Source organism: Pimephales promelas, chromosome 3, assembly GCF_988280905.1.
Source record: "Pimephales promelas chromosome 3, fPimPro1.hap1.1, whole genome shotgun sequence".
NCBI lineage: Eukaryota > Metazoa > Chordata > Actinopteri > Cypriniformes > Leuciscidae > Pimephales > Pimephales promelas.
This window is the reverse complement of record NC_142771.1, coordinates 28,634,190-28,651,369: the sequence shown is the minus strand read 5'-3', so window position 1 is coordinate 28,651,369 and position 17,180 is coordinate 28,634,190. Positions and strand designations below refer to the sequence as shown.

General features: G+C 37.9%; 1 protein-coding gene across 1 annotated transcript in view; it reads left to right on the top strand.

Moving 5' to 3' along the window:
• LOC120476294 (uncharacterized) overlaps positions 1-16,224 on the top strand; it is a 28,296-nt gene extending 12,072 nt beyond the window's left edge. The window contains exons 3-14 of the mRNA XM_089128701.1: positions 491-2,296; positions 2,663-5,020; positions 5,124-5,225; positions 5,401-5,507; positions 6,033-6,091; positions 6,175-6,329; positions 9,045-9,179; positions 9,837-9,879; positions 10,599-10,636; positions 10,792-10,888; positions 11,018-11,204; positions 15,152-16,224. Coding sequence (XP_088984827.1) covers positions 491-2,296; positions 2,663-5,020; positions 5,124-5,225; positions 5,401-5,507; positions 6,033-6,091; positions 6,175-6,329; positions 9,045-9,179; positions 9,837-9,879; positions 10,599-10,636; positions 10,792-10,888; positions 11,018-11,204; positions 15,152-15,274 — 5,210 coding nt within the window. The 3' untranslated portion in view covers positions 15,275-16,224. The remainder of the gene's footprint in view (positions 1-490; positions 2,297-2,662; positions 5,021-5,123; positions 5,226-5,400; positions 5,508-6,032; positions 6,092-6,174; positions 6,330-9,044; positions 9,180-9,836; positions 9,880-10,598; positions 10,637-10,791; positions 10,889-11,017; positions 11,205-15,151) is intronic.
• Positions 16,225-17,180: the final 956 nt, after the last annotated feature.

Sequence of the window (17,180 nt, the reverse complement as noted above, 5' to 3'; positions counted from 1 at the left end):
TGGAATGTCATTAAAAATAAAGTTTATCCATGCAGTCTTATTGGAATCCAGAGGAAGCTTATGCGGCGACTGTCGTCTTTCATAACCAGGCACTGCACAGTATTCTGTTTTGCTCGGTAGCGATCCAGTTTGTCATCACGAGGTAGTCATGTATGTTCCTTAGCTATGCGTGTCATGCGCGAATCGGTGGGCGGGGCTAAACCGGCCGTGTTGAAGCAGGCGTTGATCTTCTTATGCGGGGGTGGGATTTTATCCTCTTTGTCGTTATAGTTCCCCTCTTTTAAAAATGAGTCGTTTGCTGAGGCTGGTGTCAATAAAAGTTTTTATTGGACTAACCATGACGTTTTCAGTTTTTAAACTTACAGGATATTTTTTATAATATGATGACCTCTTAGATGTCAAAAGCTCAAGGAAAATTTGATTTCTCAGTTCATCACCCCTTTAAAACTTTATGCGTGATTACATGTGATTATGTCTTTGTGGCCATCAGCGGAGGTAACAAGCGTTCCATCTGGGAATACAACTACACAATTTCCAATCAATGCTACAACTCCACTGCTGTCAACGGATGGGGGTAATGTCACATCTCCACCTTTATCTACTCAAGGCAACGTAACAATTTCCTCCACATCTGCACCAGAAAATGCTACAAGTTCATCAGCGAGTACATCAGGAAATACCATAACTTCACTTGTAACTACGGCATCCAACAGCACAAGTCCACTTGTACCTACACTGGGGAATGCAACAAACCATCCTGTAACTGCACCAGGCAACACCACAACTACTCCTTCACCTGATCCAGGAAACACCACAACTTTTCCTTCACCTTATCCAGGCAACACCACAACTACTCCTTCACCTTATCCAGGCAACAGCACAAATTTACCTTCACCTGATCCAGGAAACACCACAACTACTCCTTCACCTGATCCAGGAAACACCACAACTACTCCTTCACCTGATCCAGGAAACACCACAACTTTTCCTTCACCTTATCCAGGCAACACCACAACTACTCCTTCACCTTATCCAGGAAACACCACAACTACTCCTTCACCTGATCCAGGAAACACCACAACTTTACCTTCACCTGATCCAGGCAACAGCACAACTACTCCTTCACCTGATCCAGGCAACAGCACAACTACTCCTTCACCTGATCCAGGCAACAGCACAACTCTACCCCAGACTACAAGAGGCAATTACACTACTCCTCCCATTACCACACCAGGCAACAGCACAGTTTCAACAATTACAACACCAAGCAATGTCACAATTACAGCACAAACTACATCAGGTAATGCTACAACAGGAAACGATACCACCTCACCCACCACTAATCCAGTAAATGCTACAACACCACCCCTAACTACTCAAGGGAACAATGAAACAGTAAATGCTACCACTCCACCCATGACTACGCCAGGGGATAATGCAACAGTAAACTTTACCACACCACCCATGACTACACCGGGGGATAATGTAACAGTAAACTTTACCACACCACCCATGACTACGCCAGGGGATAATGTAACAGTAAACTTTACCACACCACCCATGACTACACCAGGGGATAATGTAACAGTAAACTTTACCACACCACACATGACTACACCAGGGGATAATGTAACAGTAAACTTTACCACACCACCCATGACTACACCAGGGGATAATGCAACAGTTGACTTTACCACACCACCCATGACTACACCAGGGGATAATGTAACAGTAAACTTTACCACACCACCCATGACTACGCCAGGGGATAATGTAACAGTAAACTTTACCACACCACCCATGACTACACCAGGGGATAATGTAACAGTAAACTTTACCACACCACCCATGACTACACCAGGGGATAATGTAACAGTAAACTTTACCACACCACCCATGACTACACCAGGGGATAATGTAACAGTAAACTTTACCACACCACCCATGACTACGCCAGGGGATAATGTAACAGTCAACTTTACCACACCACCCATGACTACACCGGGGGATAATGTAACAGTAAACTTTACCACACCACCCATGACTACACCAGGGGATAATGTAACAGTAAACTTTACCACACCACCCATGACTACACCAGGGGATAATGCAACAGTAAACTTTACCACACCACCCATGACTACGCCAGGGGATAATGTAACAGTAAACTTTACCACACCACCCATCACTACACCAGGGGATAATGTAACAGTAAACTTTACCACACCACCCATGACTACGCCAGGGGATAATGTAACAGTAAACTTTACCACACCACCCATGACTACACCAGGGGATAATGTAACAGTAAACTTTACCACACCACCCATGACTACACCAGGGGATAATGTAACAGTAAACTTTACCACACCACCCATGACTACACCAGGGGATAATGTAACAGTAAACTTTACCACACCACCCATGACTACACCAGGGGATAATGTAACAGTAAACTTTACCACACCACTCATGACTACGCCAGGGGATAATGTAACAGTAAACTTTACCACACCACCCATGACTACACCAGGGGATAATGTAACAGTAAACTTTACCACACCACCCATGACTACACCAGGGGATAATGTAACAGTAAACTTTACCACACCACCCATGACTACACCAGGGGATAATGTAACAGTAAACTTTACCACACCACCCATGACTACGCCAGGGGATAATGTAACAGTAAACTTTACCACACCACCCATGACTACACCAGGGGATAATGTAACAGTAAACTTTACCACACCACCCATGACTACACCAGGGGATAATGTAACAGTAAACTTTACCACACCACCCATGACTACACCAGGGGATAATGTAACAGTAAACTTTACCACACCACTCATGACTACGCCAGGGGATAATGTAACAGTCAACTTTACCACACCACCCATGACTACACCAGGGGATAATGTAACAGTAAACTTTACCACACCACCCATGACTACACCAGGGGATAATGTAACAGTAAACTTTACCACACCACCCATGACTACGCCAGGGGATAATGTAACAGTAAACTTTACCACACCACCCATGACTACGCCAGGGGATAATGTAACAGTAAACTTTACCACACCACCCATGACTACGCCAGGGGATAATGTAACAGTAAACTTTACCACACCACCCATGACTACACCAGGGGATAATGTAACAGTAAACTTTACCACACCACCCATGACTACACCAGGGGATAATGTAACAGTAAACTTTACCACACCACCCATGACTACACCGGGGGATAATGTAACAGTAAACTTTACCACACCACCCATTACTACACCAGGGGATAATGTAACAGTAAACTTTACCACACCACCCATGACTACACCAGGGGATAATGCAACAGCAAACTTTACCACACCACTCATGACTACGCCAGGGGACAATGTAACAGTAAACTTTACCACACCACCCATGACTACGCCAGGAGATAATGCAACAGTAAACTTTACCACACCACTCATGACTACACCGGGGGATAATGCAACAGTAAATTTTACCACACCACCCATGACTACACCGGGGGATAATGCAACAGTAAACTTTACCACACCACTCATGACTACACCAGGGGATAATGCAACAGTAAACTTTACCACACCACCCATGACTACACCGGGGGATAATGCAACAGTAAACTTTACCACACCACCCATGACTACACCGGGGGATAATGTAACAGTAAACTTTACCACACCACCCATGACTACACCAGGGGACAATGTAACAGTAAACTTTACCACACCACCCATGACTACACCGGGGGATAATGCAACAGTAAACTTTACCACACCACCCATGACTACACCAGGGGACAATGTAACAGTAAACTTTACCACACCACCCATGACTACACCGGGGGATAATGCAACAGTAAACTTTACCACACCACCCATGACTACACCAGGGGATAATGTAACAGTAAACTTTACCACACCACTCATGACTACACCAGGGGATAATGCAACAGCAAACTTTACCACACCACCCATGACTACACCAGGGGATAATGCAACAGCAAACTTTACCACACCACCCATGACTACACCAGGGGATAATGCAACAGCAAACTTTACCACACCACTCATGACTACGCCAGGGAACAATGCAACAGTAAACTTTACCACACCACCCATGACTACACCGGGGAATAATGCCACAGTCAACTTTACCACACCACCCATGACTACACCAGGGGATAATGCAACAGCAAACTTTACCACACCACCCATGACTACACCAGGGGATAATGTAACAGTAAACTTTACCACACCACCCATGACTACACCGGGGAATAATGCCACAGTCAACTTTACCACACCACTCATGACTACACCGGGGGATAATGCAACAGTAAACTTTACCACACCACCCATGACTACACCGGGGGATAATGTAACAGTAAACTTTACCACACCACCCATGACTACACCAGGGGATAATGCAACAGCAAACTTTACCACACCACCCATGACTACACCGGGGAACAATGTAACAGTAAACTTTACCACACCACTCATGACTACACCAGAGAATAATGCAACAGTAAACTTTACCACACCACCCATGACTACACCGGGGAACAATGTAACAGTAAACTTTACCACACCACTCATGACTACACCAGAGAATAATGTAACAGTAAACTTTACCACACCACTCATGACTACACCAGAGAATAATGTAACAGTAAACTTTACCACACCACCCATGACTACACCAGGGGATAATGCAACAGTAAACTTTACCACACCACCCATGACTACACCAGGTAACAATGAAACAGTAAATGCTACGACTCCACCCATGACTACACCAGGGAATAATGCCACAATAAACTTTACCACACCACCCATAACTACACCTGGAAACACTACATTAGGGAATTCCACCACACCACCTCAATCTACAACAGGAAATGCTACCACACCACCAATAACCAACTCAACGACTGGACCAATCGTATCTACTACTAACCCAACTAACACCACCACCACACCAGGTGTGTTTGAATGAATGTGTTGTGTGATTGTGGATTACAGTGTAATGTCCATGCATTGTAAATCTTCAGAAATGCCCAATACTTTCTCCTTTTGTTCTTTAAGCTACCTGTCCTTCAGTGCCCTGCCCACCACTCAGTGTTTGTGTGAACTCCATCTGTCAGTGTCTGACAGGAACTTTTCCTTTAAATAATGCCTGTGTGGAAAGTGAGTATCTGTCTGATGCCAATTTCTGTCAATCACTTATAAACTTTCTTACACAGGGCCATGAGACTTTACAGAAAGTCATTCAGTCTTTTAGTTTGTATAATAAGACTCATGTGATTATAGTGATTATTAAGAGCAATCTTTATTTATCACCCTCACTCTCTCTTATTCCCAGCTAAATCGTTCCCTAGTTCACTAAAGGTGAACCGCACATTTGTACCTGCAATGCATGATCCCAAAACACCTGAATTCCACAAAGTTGCTAATGAGATCCTTATTGCGGTATGTCACAAACTTACATTACAATCAGGTGTTTTAGCTTTAACATTTCAGTTATTACTTGCAAAGATGTATTTCTTCACACTAAAACTGTGCAGTTTATGAAGTCTGTTTGTATAACTATTAAGTAAGAAGGCTTGGAATAAAATTAATAGATATTAATCTAATAACAATTAAACTAATTAATACAAATTTGGATGACATTTTTGATCATAAATGCAGTGCATTTTGTTATTATACATCTTATAGAATTTTAGAGTCATTTTTAGAGAAATATAGAATCATATTTATTTATCATTTCACTATATTCTCTATATAAGTTAAGGTATATCCGTATATTGCGTTGGCAGTAAAGTATTAGTCATGCCAATAAATGTTGACTGTTAACATGACTGTTATAGTATAAGTCATGCCAATAAAGCTTTATTGAACTTGGGACTGGCAAAGTAAATACTTCCATATCCTGGATCAATATCCTTCAGTTTCAGTGAGTCTAAATTCATTATTCTTTCTTCCCTTTCACCATAGGTAAATGCAATTCTCCGTAACCAGCCAAACTATATTAACAGCACAGTCCTTAGGTTGACGTGAGTATCAACAGTTCTTAAACAAAGCTCTTCTCTTCTGTATGATTTTTGCCAATTACTAATCTCGGTGTAAATATGTTCAGGCCTGGCAGTATAGTGGCTTCTGTAAACAGTTATTTTGAGCCCAACTCTCCAGTCACCCAGGAATTGATTACATCGGCCATTAATACTGGTATACAAAATGCAACGACCTGTGGAATGACAAACTGTGGCATTCTTGCTGGTGCTCAATACAATGGTGAGTCTTGAAAAGATTTAGCATTTAAGTTTCGCTGTATGAACAGAGTGAAACATGTTTTAATGTCCACATAATAAATGATTACAATACAGTATATTGGTTACATAAATATACAATATTTGGTTTCACATACTTTTTTACTTTTTCAAACAATTTAGCATTATAAATCATTCTTAAAATACAATACATCCTTTATATCTACATTTCTTGACATTATTTCTAAACACATTAATTGATGTTTAGGCAACAAATTCACCTTCACAGTGTTATTATCAAAAACATGTAGTCTTTTTTATGAAAATTTCCACAAAGATTGAAAAACAGCTTCTCTTTGCAGTTGTATTACAGTGAATGGCAAATATCGTTCCTCTAATAGGAACCCTTTTTTTTCTTAAAGGGACTCTGTGTAGATTTTTAGGTATTTTATTATCTGAAATCAATATTTTTATTCATAAATATGTCCTCAATGGTGTACAAATACCTCTGCAAATTATCTGACTTATCCTCGTAAATGAAGAATTTATTATCTTTATGTACATGGGACGGGTAGGTTCACGGAGGCTTCCATGTCCGTTCCGCCATCTTGAAAACTATAATAGCAGAGAGGGTCAAAAAGTACCACAAGCCAAACGCGTTTCCACAACGCGTTTTCGTTCAGACTCAGAGCCATCGTCACGTCACATTGAGAGGCGCATTCCCTGCAAGTTTAAACGGCTGCATTGCACTCCTATGATTGCTGATTGCTCTTTTGCTCTATTATTTGTAATTGCGGACCATATGCCGAGTCACAGGAGAATGCATCCTCCTCGCAAAAAAAGGCCAGACTTGAACGAAAAAGGAAACGTGACCGGAGATTGCAAAAAACAAGACCATTCATTTTTCCGTCATAAAATTAATCGGATATGGTTCGATTTTCTGCGTTTTTCGCATCCAGAGCCAGCATTTTGAGAGGTCTTTTGACAATTCAGGGCCGGGGGAGCTCGTCCTCAAATCATTGAACATTATGCGCCGTGCTTTCAGTTTCGGTTTTCAATTCGATCAAGTGTTTATGTTCTCTTCTCTATATTGGATTATGAAATTAATAAACCTCCCCCTTTCAATCAGATTGAAATTTAGGATCGAATAAAGTGTGATTGAGCAGCCTATTCGATAACTAATGTATTATTTGGGCACAATATACACAATACATACACAATAACAGCCTAGCTGTTCTGTCTGCCCAGCGCTTCCACAGGGCCGCGCGCGGGTGTGTGTGTGTGTTTGTGTGTGTGTCCATACCTGGTCCATACCAGACACACTGCCAGTCTCCGTTCAGAATCGATTGGTTCACGGAAATTGGTGGTCTTGTTTTTAATATGTGGCTCCAGAATCGCTAGCAAAGCATCAAACTGTCCCGCTGACATTCTGAGGTAAATTTTGAATCGCTCAGGATAAATTCGCAACTCCTTGATAATGAACTCCTTCCTCTCGGCGCAATTTCAGGATTGGATGGATATTTTCTATTTCTTCTCTTTCCAATATGAGAGAGGGCAAAAATCATCCTCACTGCTTGACGAATCCATTTGGTATTTTTGCGTTTTTTCCCGCAAAGGTTTAATAAATACGCAACGGACTTGGTGTGCAAGGTTTCTATGCGTGACGAATTTTTAGGCTGCCGTACAGGAAAATACGCATACGAATATTTCGTGCTCAGTGTGCAATGGCCTTAAATATCGGGATAGCGTTTTCAACCGTGGAAATAGCTAATGCAGCAGAAAGATTTCAGAAGAGACGCTGAAGTTGCCTGCTTTCTCCTCGACAGGTTAGTCAATGTTACAGTCTGACTTAATTTTTTTGTCATTGCTTGGTTGTGTACTTTATTATATAGACAGTATAACATTTATAGGTAAAAAAGTTAAACAAGGTCTTTGATGAATAGCAGCTATTGACTACTTTACTCGCAGCTATTGTGAAGGAAGGTGCTAAAAACAAGGTTTGTAAGTTAATTCGATAAATTCAGTAAGAATATAGAGATAATGATTGTAAGAAAATATTGAAGAAAATATTGCTCTCTGTAAGATTTTCTATAGCTTTCTTTTTATATATAAATGATCAATTAGCTAAAATTGTGATTTTGCTATGTGGATAAGATTGTACAGAGAATTAAAATTAATTTATACAGCTAGACACATAAATTGTACACATAAGTTAACACATAAGTTGCTGTTTTTTTTTTAAGTTACAAACCTGTTCACCCGGAGAAAAACTCGATGAAGTGTTACTACAAGACATCCTGTCATAGCATTTTTGGTACATAACGGCAACCGTAGATGCAATACGCACTTGAAAAAGCGAGGCGCTGGAGAGCAAAATTCGTTTGAATGCAAAATACTATTTAACCACTAGATGGGGGTATTTCCTACACAGAGTCCCTTTAAGTTTGATGTAATTTTAGTTGAAATTACTTAAAGAACCATGTTGTACTTTAAATTTTAAGGCAGCATTTTATGTTTATGTTTGGTTATGTTTGTTTTGTGGTATTCATATGAAATGAAACTACATGAAATTAAAAGAGTCTATTAAATATTTATACTTTAAAAATGCATATTGCATCGCAGGACCATTTAAAATTAACCGGTGAAGGCAAACATGCTTTAAAACTTAAAGGACCTTAGATACACACTTCTCTCTAAACAACTATACTCTCTTTCTCTCTCACTGTCTGTCTCTTGTTAGTTAGCAATCTGTGCGAGCAAGAACCTTCTCCGTGTGATGTGGACACTACAGAGTGTAAGGCCAAAGATGGGATCGCACTCTGTACCTGCAAACCTGGCTATGTACCCAGTCTTTACCAGGTCAAAAGCTGTAGAGGTGAGTGTGTCTTTAGCACTCCCTTTCTGTGTGGAAAAAAAAACAAAAACAAAAACATGGGCTTCCATATTGTGTGTGGATATCATAATAATCGGTGACCTTTGATTTTGACATGGATTTATCCATGCTAACAGACACATTAATCTTGGTCTGGTAAGATCAGACTTCAGAATGTACATTACACTGACCATTTTTTTGGTTACACTTTATTTCGATAGTCACTTTAGACGTTCTACTAATTATAAGTAACTTTTCAACTACATGTCAACTAAATCTCATTAGAGTATTAGTTTATTATAGTAGACTGTCAATAGACTGTTAGGTTAGGGTTAGGTGTTTGGCTTTGAGTTAGGAGAATAAGTTTACTTATAGTCAGTTGAATGGCTGTTGAGGGACCAACAAAATAAAGTGTTAGCAGATATTAAGCAGACAGTCTACTAATACTCTAATGACAGTTAGGTGACATGTAGTTGAAAAGTTACTTATAAGTAGAATGTCTAAAGTGGACTATCAAAATAAAGTGTTACCGTTTTTTATTTATTTGTATTTCTATACATTACATACAATAAAATCCCAATGTAAGAACAACAGTCTTTTATTATTGAAGTGTCATGTTCAAACACAAAACCAACTATTTACGTTCTAATCTTTTCACAGTTTGTCCAAGTGGCTACAAAGCACAGGGATCTGATTGTGTTCAGTGAGTACCATTTCATTTCTTTGCTCTGAATATACACACCTAAGCAACACTTTGTTTAAGAAAAAATACCTCAAAGGTGATGGTTCAGAAATACTAATTGTCTTCCTTGTTCTTATGTGCTGTTAGGGATGTTTTCATCCACTATGGGGTACTTTTGAGTCTTAATCTGGCCATAATTTTCACCATGTTTCAGCATATGGAATGATTTTTGGTGAAATCTTATTTTGACACATATTTTATGAAAATGCTTTGGAAATTTTCAAAAACTCAACAGTGCACTGTGGCCAAATTCACTACCCTTTTGTTATGTTTGAGGCTGAAAACAGCCACTACTTTAAACTGCTTAAAAATGTATCAGATAAATATTTCTTTCAAATTTTATTGCATAAATGTATTAATCAACCTGAGTCCTGATCAAAACTACTAAATGTTTAAGAAAAATCAGTATTTTAACTCTGAATAAAAACCAAATTCATAAATGATGTCACTGATTTGGGGGGAAAACACAAAATGACTTTTTTTCAATATAAAATGTGATTGTGGACTGGACTTTTTTTTTTTTTTTTTTACCTTTTATCACAGTCTTGGACTCGTTTTGATGCATTGTTAGTTTTTGTACAGCATCAGAAACTACTGCCCTCTTGTGTCGTGGCAATATTGCTACAAGCAGATGTCTGTTGATAAGTTTCAACATTTATTTCCCTTTTTTTTTTTAACAGATGTTCATTTGGCTATTCTGGTTTCAACTGTAATGACTGTAAGATATTATTATTACAATTTTTCTTGTTTTTTTAACCATCAAAGCAATAGTCTTTTTAAGTTACACCAATACATTGATCAGCTTGTTTACTGTGCTAAATTATAGATTTTGCGTGTATATTTGTGTCTAATGACCTTTGTCTCTCTGCGTAGCCTCTTTGTTAGCTCTAGTGGTGGTGGCGTGTGTGTTAGGGGGACTTCTGCTCATTGTAATTCTGGCTGTTCTCATCTACATCTGTGTGACTCATAGGTGAGTGTTTATGAGAGGTCAGGGAGAAGTGCATTTGAATCTCACTTCTACGGTGTCTTATGCTTAGGTATGGATATACATTTCTCACTTGTTGACATTTTTGTGTGTGCATCGCTTATTTCTTATCAGGAAAAGGTCAGACGACAATCATTTCAGCAGCCCGTATGCTGCTGAGGAATTTCGGGCCACATGGCCCTCTCAGGATATCACCCATATTCCTCGTGTCACTCTCACATCTAGTTCCAGTAATGATGTCTTTGGCAACAACCTGGAGATGGTTGAAGGGCCAGGCAAAAAAGGCCACACTAATGGATTGGTGAGTACCTCCTTCCAGTCACTTCACAAATAAGTTGTCATTTAAGCAGAAAAGTTACACAGATATTTAACTTACAGTGGGTTTCGTACCGATTCAACGACAAGCGTATGTGTGGACTTTTAAAATAAAACAATGTATCGCTGTAGAATAAAATAAATAATTTGGATATTTTTTGTTTGGTAACACTTTACAATAAGCTTCTTTAGTTAACATTAGTTAATGTATTTTAACTAACATGAACTAACCATGAGCAATACATTTGTAACTGTATTTGTCCATCATTCTTACTGAATTTTTAGGGTAGTGTTTATTCATACACATTGCTTATTACTGTACCTCTTTTTAATAATTGTAGAAATGAACCCACTGTAAGTTACAGTTCCCTCCAATTCTTCCATTAACCCTGCATGTAACCTGATTTAATCTAACAATAGTGTCACCACACCACTAACCAATACTAAATATATTGTTAAATTAGATCCAAGCCTATTTCTAAATCTTTACATGCCTGCCTTCCTGAACTCCACTAACATTAATCAAAATATTACATTATCATACTTTTTCACAAATGTATTACTTGGCTGAATGACTGAAGTCCATTATGAGCAGATGCAGTCCTAACCAGGCCACACATAAAGAGGGTCTAGTGCATTAGTGCCTTTGCAGTGAAAGGAATTGAAAGCTAACAGTAGTACAAACTCACATATTTCATCATTTTCATTTTTGGAATGATAATATTATCATAACAGATGTACAAGTTTCATTATCATTTAGCTCTTAAACAAACCTCTTTGTGTGTGTTTGTGCTCGTATTTGTGGTTGCTGTGCTGTGTGTGTATGTGGTGTTCCGTATGGACTTGATACTCTGCCTCACTCCAAACACTATGACTGTAGAAGATTAGAGGAAAGGTAAGTCACCAATGGCCTGTTAAAGTGTGTAATGGTTCGTCGCCAGGGACAGTAAAAGGCAAAAAGGGTTCGCTTGTACATATATGAATGCACAACATGAACATAATTCCTGTAGTCTTGCCTTGAAAACGGATGTCACGTAATTGAACGGCTTAATTTGGAGGCTGTAGGAATGGAATGGACAGTTAAAATAGCCAATCATGTATTTTTTTACTCTACATGCAAAATTCAGCTGGACCAGCCTGAAAAGTACAATATTTGTGAATGTGACTTGTATGGAGCCCCTAAAGGGACATAAGTGGTGGAAAAAATTTGCGAGAGAACCCAAAAGTTTTGCTAAAGAATGCAAAGTTTAGTTTTTTCCTCCCATCCCATATTTTTTCCACCACCATGTTGCTTTAGGGGCTCCATAGATTTGAGCTTAAGAAGTACAAAATATGATACGATTGTTGTCAAATTTTATTACTAATTTGAAATGAAGAGTTCAGATGCAAAAAAGCCATCTGAAATATTCTTCTAGAATGATCATTTTTATCAATCTCATATATTTACGTTCTGTAATTTCACTTAAATGACAATGATAATTACCTATTAATTCTCATTTAAGTAAAATTACTGAACTTAAATATACGATCTTGATAAAAATAATTATTATAGAAGACACTTAGACGAGGCTTTTGCATCTGAACTCTACAAATATACTACCATTCAAAATTTGGGCTCATTAAGATTATAAAGATAAACGAATACTGTTTATTAAGAACGCATTCAACTTACTGTAAAAATTAGTTTCTAATATTTTGTCTAAATTTCTAATTTAACTGTCTAAATTTCTATTATGTCTAAATTTCTAATTTAACAAAAGATTCAATAAATACTGTTCTTTCAAACTATCTGTTCATTACACTGTAAAAATGAATATGCTTTATCTAATCAATAAAATTGTGGCAACAGATTACAAGCAATATTATTTATTCAATTGAACAAATTAGAATTGAGTAATAGTTAATCAAATTAACATTCCAATTAATTCTAATTTGTACAATTTAATTAATAATATTGCTTGTAATATGTTGCCACAATTTTATTGATTAGATAAAGCATTTTTACTGATTATACTAAGAAGAAATGTTTCTTGAGCAATGTTATGATGCAGAACATTCAGGAATAAAGTAGGCCTACATTAAAATGTATTAAAAGAAAACACTTATTTTAAATTGTATTAATATTTCTCTATACTTCTGTTTTTATTGCTTTTTTGATTAAATGCAGCCTTGGTGAGCAGAAGAGACTTCTTTGAAAAACATTTTGAAAAAATACAGAGCCCCAATTAATTTTGAACAGTAGTGTATGCTATTGAAATGTAATAAATTAATATATTTTTATCTGACGTAAATGATCTGATTTAACTAAATGAAGAGTTTGGTTCCAAAACGCGATAAACGCCATTTTTTAAAAAAATGAGTTACTGCAAAAATCGGACTTTTCAATACCGACCAGATACAAAACAATGTATAATTTTACGTAAAACGGGATATCCGCCGTGTTATTATGTAATGTTTTCTCCCTTTCTTTCCAAACCGCGACAAACGCCAGTCTCCCTTTTCTGCAAAATGCCACATATCCGCTAAACCAATCACAACGCACCATTCCACGCAATGTAAACAGTAACGGCAGTGCTTTAACTAACCGGCTTCCTAGGTTTTCTCTATTTTGTCCTTTCGATCAACAAACAAACAAAAAAAATGAATAATTTTGACAGCATTGGTGAACCTGCGGAGGGTAAGGCATCCTGCATGGGTAAACGTGACATCGAAATCGAATCATTTACGTGAGGAAGAAGATGGACTCGGGAGGAGGAAATGCCGGCTGTTGCTTGTTCTCACATGACAGCATCAAACTTCTGTCACGCTGACACACTGACCCCCAGAGGATCTTTTGGAAAACTTTCAGTTGTTTTATTCAAAGTCAACGAAAACCGAGCAGGACCAAGCCAGTTTACAGCTGATCGCCGTCAAAAAAGTTCAGCGGCGACGTCCCAAGGTTGACAACAGCGATATGCATAACGTTAGATCATGCTTAATAAATCATAATTCATGATGATGTGCTCGTAGTTAATGTTTTAATTAAGGTTTTGTTCATCCATGAAGTCATGAATGAAAAACGTTGAACTGTTAAAAAAAACGTTGATAGTTCCTGATGATATTAATATGAATTAATGCATAATTCATTTATCCATGAATTCATGATAATTCATGACATGAACCCTTAAAGTGTTACCGAATATTGTTATATTAAAGCAATGGATTTATAGTATGCACAAGAAATTCAATGTGTATAAAATTTTATTTTGATTAATTGCATTTTGAAAAAAAATAAATTATTGGATTTATTGCATTTTGGGGAAAAAACGATTTTATAATAAATCTTTGGAAATCAAAACCTGGATTTCATTTTTTATTGTTATTATAACCTACAAATGCTATGTGAAAATTTGAAACCGAAAATAGTGGTTTTCATCTTCCCATTTTCTTGCTAAAGAAAACACAGTTTTACTCAAATTCATCAAAATGGATTTATAGCGTTTTGGAACCAAACTCTTCAAATTATCTGATGTGCCTTAAATAGACTTTAGTGTCCAAGTTCTTTTAAGTAAAGGAATATTCTGGATTAAATACAACTTAAAGGTTAAGTGTGTAAATTCTTAATCACTACCGTAACCAAAATAATGATTGCACGACCAACATCAGTTATGACTTAAACTTTATTTAACTTGAAAGGAATATTCCTTTACTCTACTTTTTTATTTCTTCTTTTTGCTGTGACATCGCCGCTCACCGCCACTATGTACATTCTCATTTTGAGGTGAATTGGCATTACATTCTAGATGAGATCTCGATTTTGGTCAACTGTTTGCATGCCATTTTAAGCTTTGCATGAATTTTTAAGCAGGTAATTTTGATTTCCCTGCATGAGGAGATGGGCTGATGGGTTGTGTTTACCTGTACGTGGCTTATATGAACTCATTTCTTCTGCAGAAGGGCTCGTATGACCTCACCGCAGATGACATGAGGACCTTTAAGGACCCAAACCCCACACGGTACTCTTATCTGGTGGGTCATGAAAATCCATACTTCATACAAGGAGATGAGAAGAGATGAGGAATTAAGCAAGGAAAGCCAACGAAAAGTAAGAAGACAAAGAAAGAGTGCAATAACAACATGAATTATAAAAAGGCCTTGGATCAAAATGGTTCTGGAAATTTAACGCTGTCAAAGCCATACAGCTGATCACAGGCTGAAGGTACACACACAAATGGCTTTTGAGAGATACATTGTTTTTAACATTTTACTGTTTTTATTGAAATTCCCTTTCACCCAGGATAAAATGCTCACTTCCTACAAGTGCATTGATGATTGGGTTTCTTTTACCACAAAGCTTGACTGGTCTTAATGAGAGATGAACATTGAACATCCACGCATCTGTATTTTTTGTCATTTCTTGTTTTGTCTGCACATTTTATATCATATTCATTGCTTTGTTGTCTGTCATGCATGTTACTGTGGTTTTCAACTCAAAATACTAAAAGCATGTAATTTTGAACCACATTTTGACACATTATGTGTTTCATTTGTGGAAGAAATAAGGGGCAGAATATACAGTGTAATCCAGTAGATCTGGATCTAATCTGTATTCTGATACAGTAATTGCATTTTGTAGGAGAGAGCATGTCATGTTTGTTTGTGTTTTAAATTATGATGAATTTTTAGTTGATATCTTCTCCGAAGCATTAATTTATTTTATGCCAGAACAATGCATGCCACCAGAAATTGATCTCTGTGCCTGACTGTAATGTTGTCTTTTGAATAGGAGACTTATGCATTGAAGAGGATTTCTTAACCATGTTTCCTCTGTAGTTGTGCCAAAAATCATATTTATTTAAATCAGAACATGACATTGTTGTTTTTACTCAACCATCTGTTTGCTTCATATATATATATATACTTATTTATGTGTCACTGGGAGATTTTATATCTGTATATAAGGCTTTTGTAAGACAAAGTGATTCTTTTTGTTCTGTATATTGAAAGAAAATAAATTAATATAAAAATATAGTTATCTAATATTTGTCCAGCTGTCCTTGTATATGTTTCCACACATGCATACACGCATTCACATATGTATTTCTTTTGACTTTCTTTTTTCATTTGACTTCTATTTTGTTAAGACATTTAATATTGGTGTTTGACATGACAGAAGAATGACACTGTCTACTGCTTTTAATTCACTTTTACAGTACTAAATCCTTCCTAAGTTTTCCCCCTTTTGAATGGATGGTGATACAATTGAAAGACTAATGCATTTAGGTCTTCAGTTACATCTAATTTCTTTAATAGCATTTGTTACCGTTACCGTGACGTTGACGTGACAACGTAATTGGTATCACTTCAGGGAGCCCAGCCCGTTCCCAAAGCGTCATATACTGACGCTTTTGCCAATGCGTAGACAGTGTCAATATGAGATGCAGATATATATGGGGCAGAAGGCGCCTCCTAGTGGTCTAACCCTAACCCTACCCCAGACCTAAACCTACCATGGCTAAAGGTGCCATGTGCGTTGGATGTCTTCGCATCGGCAAAAGCGTTATATATGACGCCTTGGGATGATGAGAATGTGTTGTGGAGCCCTATCAACTTCGAGTGTCTACAGAATGAGCCAATAAATGTTGGCGTGCATGAGAAGGCGTGGCCCCGTGGGTATAAACAGGAAGGAGGCGCATGCACTTTTTGTCTTTCGCTTCAGAGCCGGGCTTTTGTTTTGAATCTTGAGTTTCTGCTGACTGCTGCATCGTTGCAGACTGCTTAAAAGAAATACTGTTCCAGTGCAGTGAAGGAGCGATCAGCGGTGGCCGCGAGCATTACAGCTCACAACTGCTGTTTTCACTGTGTTGCTTTTGTGTGTGTGTTTGTCTGTATTTGCGGGAATATGACTATTACAGCACTGATATAGAGACTTGCTTACCTCAAGGGAGGTGCAGTCCCCTCGCCTTTGCCCTGATCTAGCTTC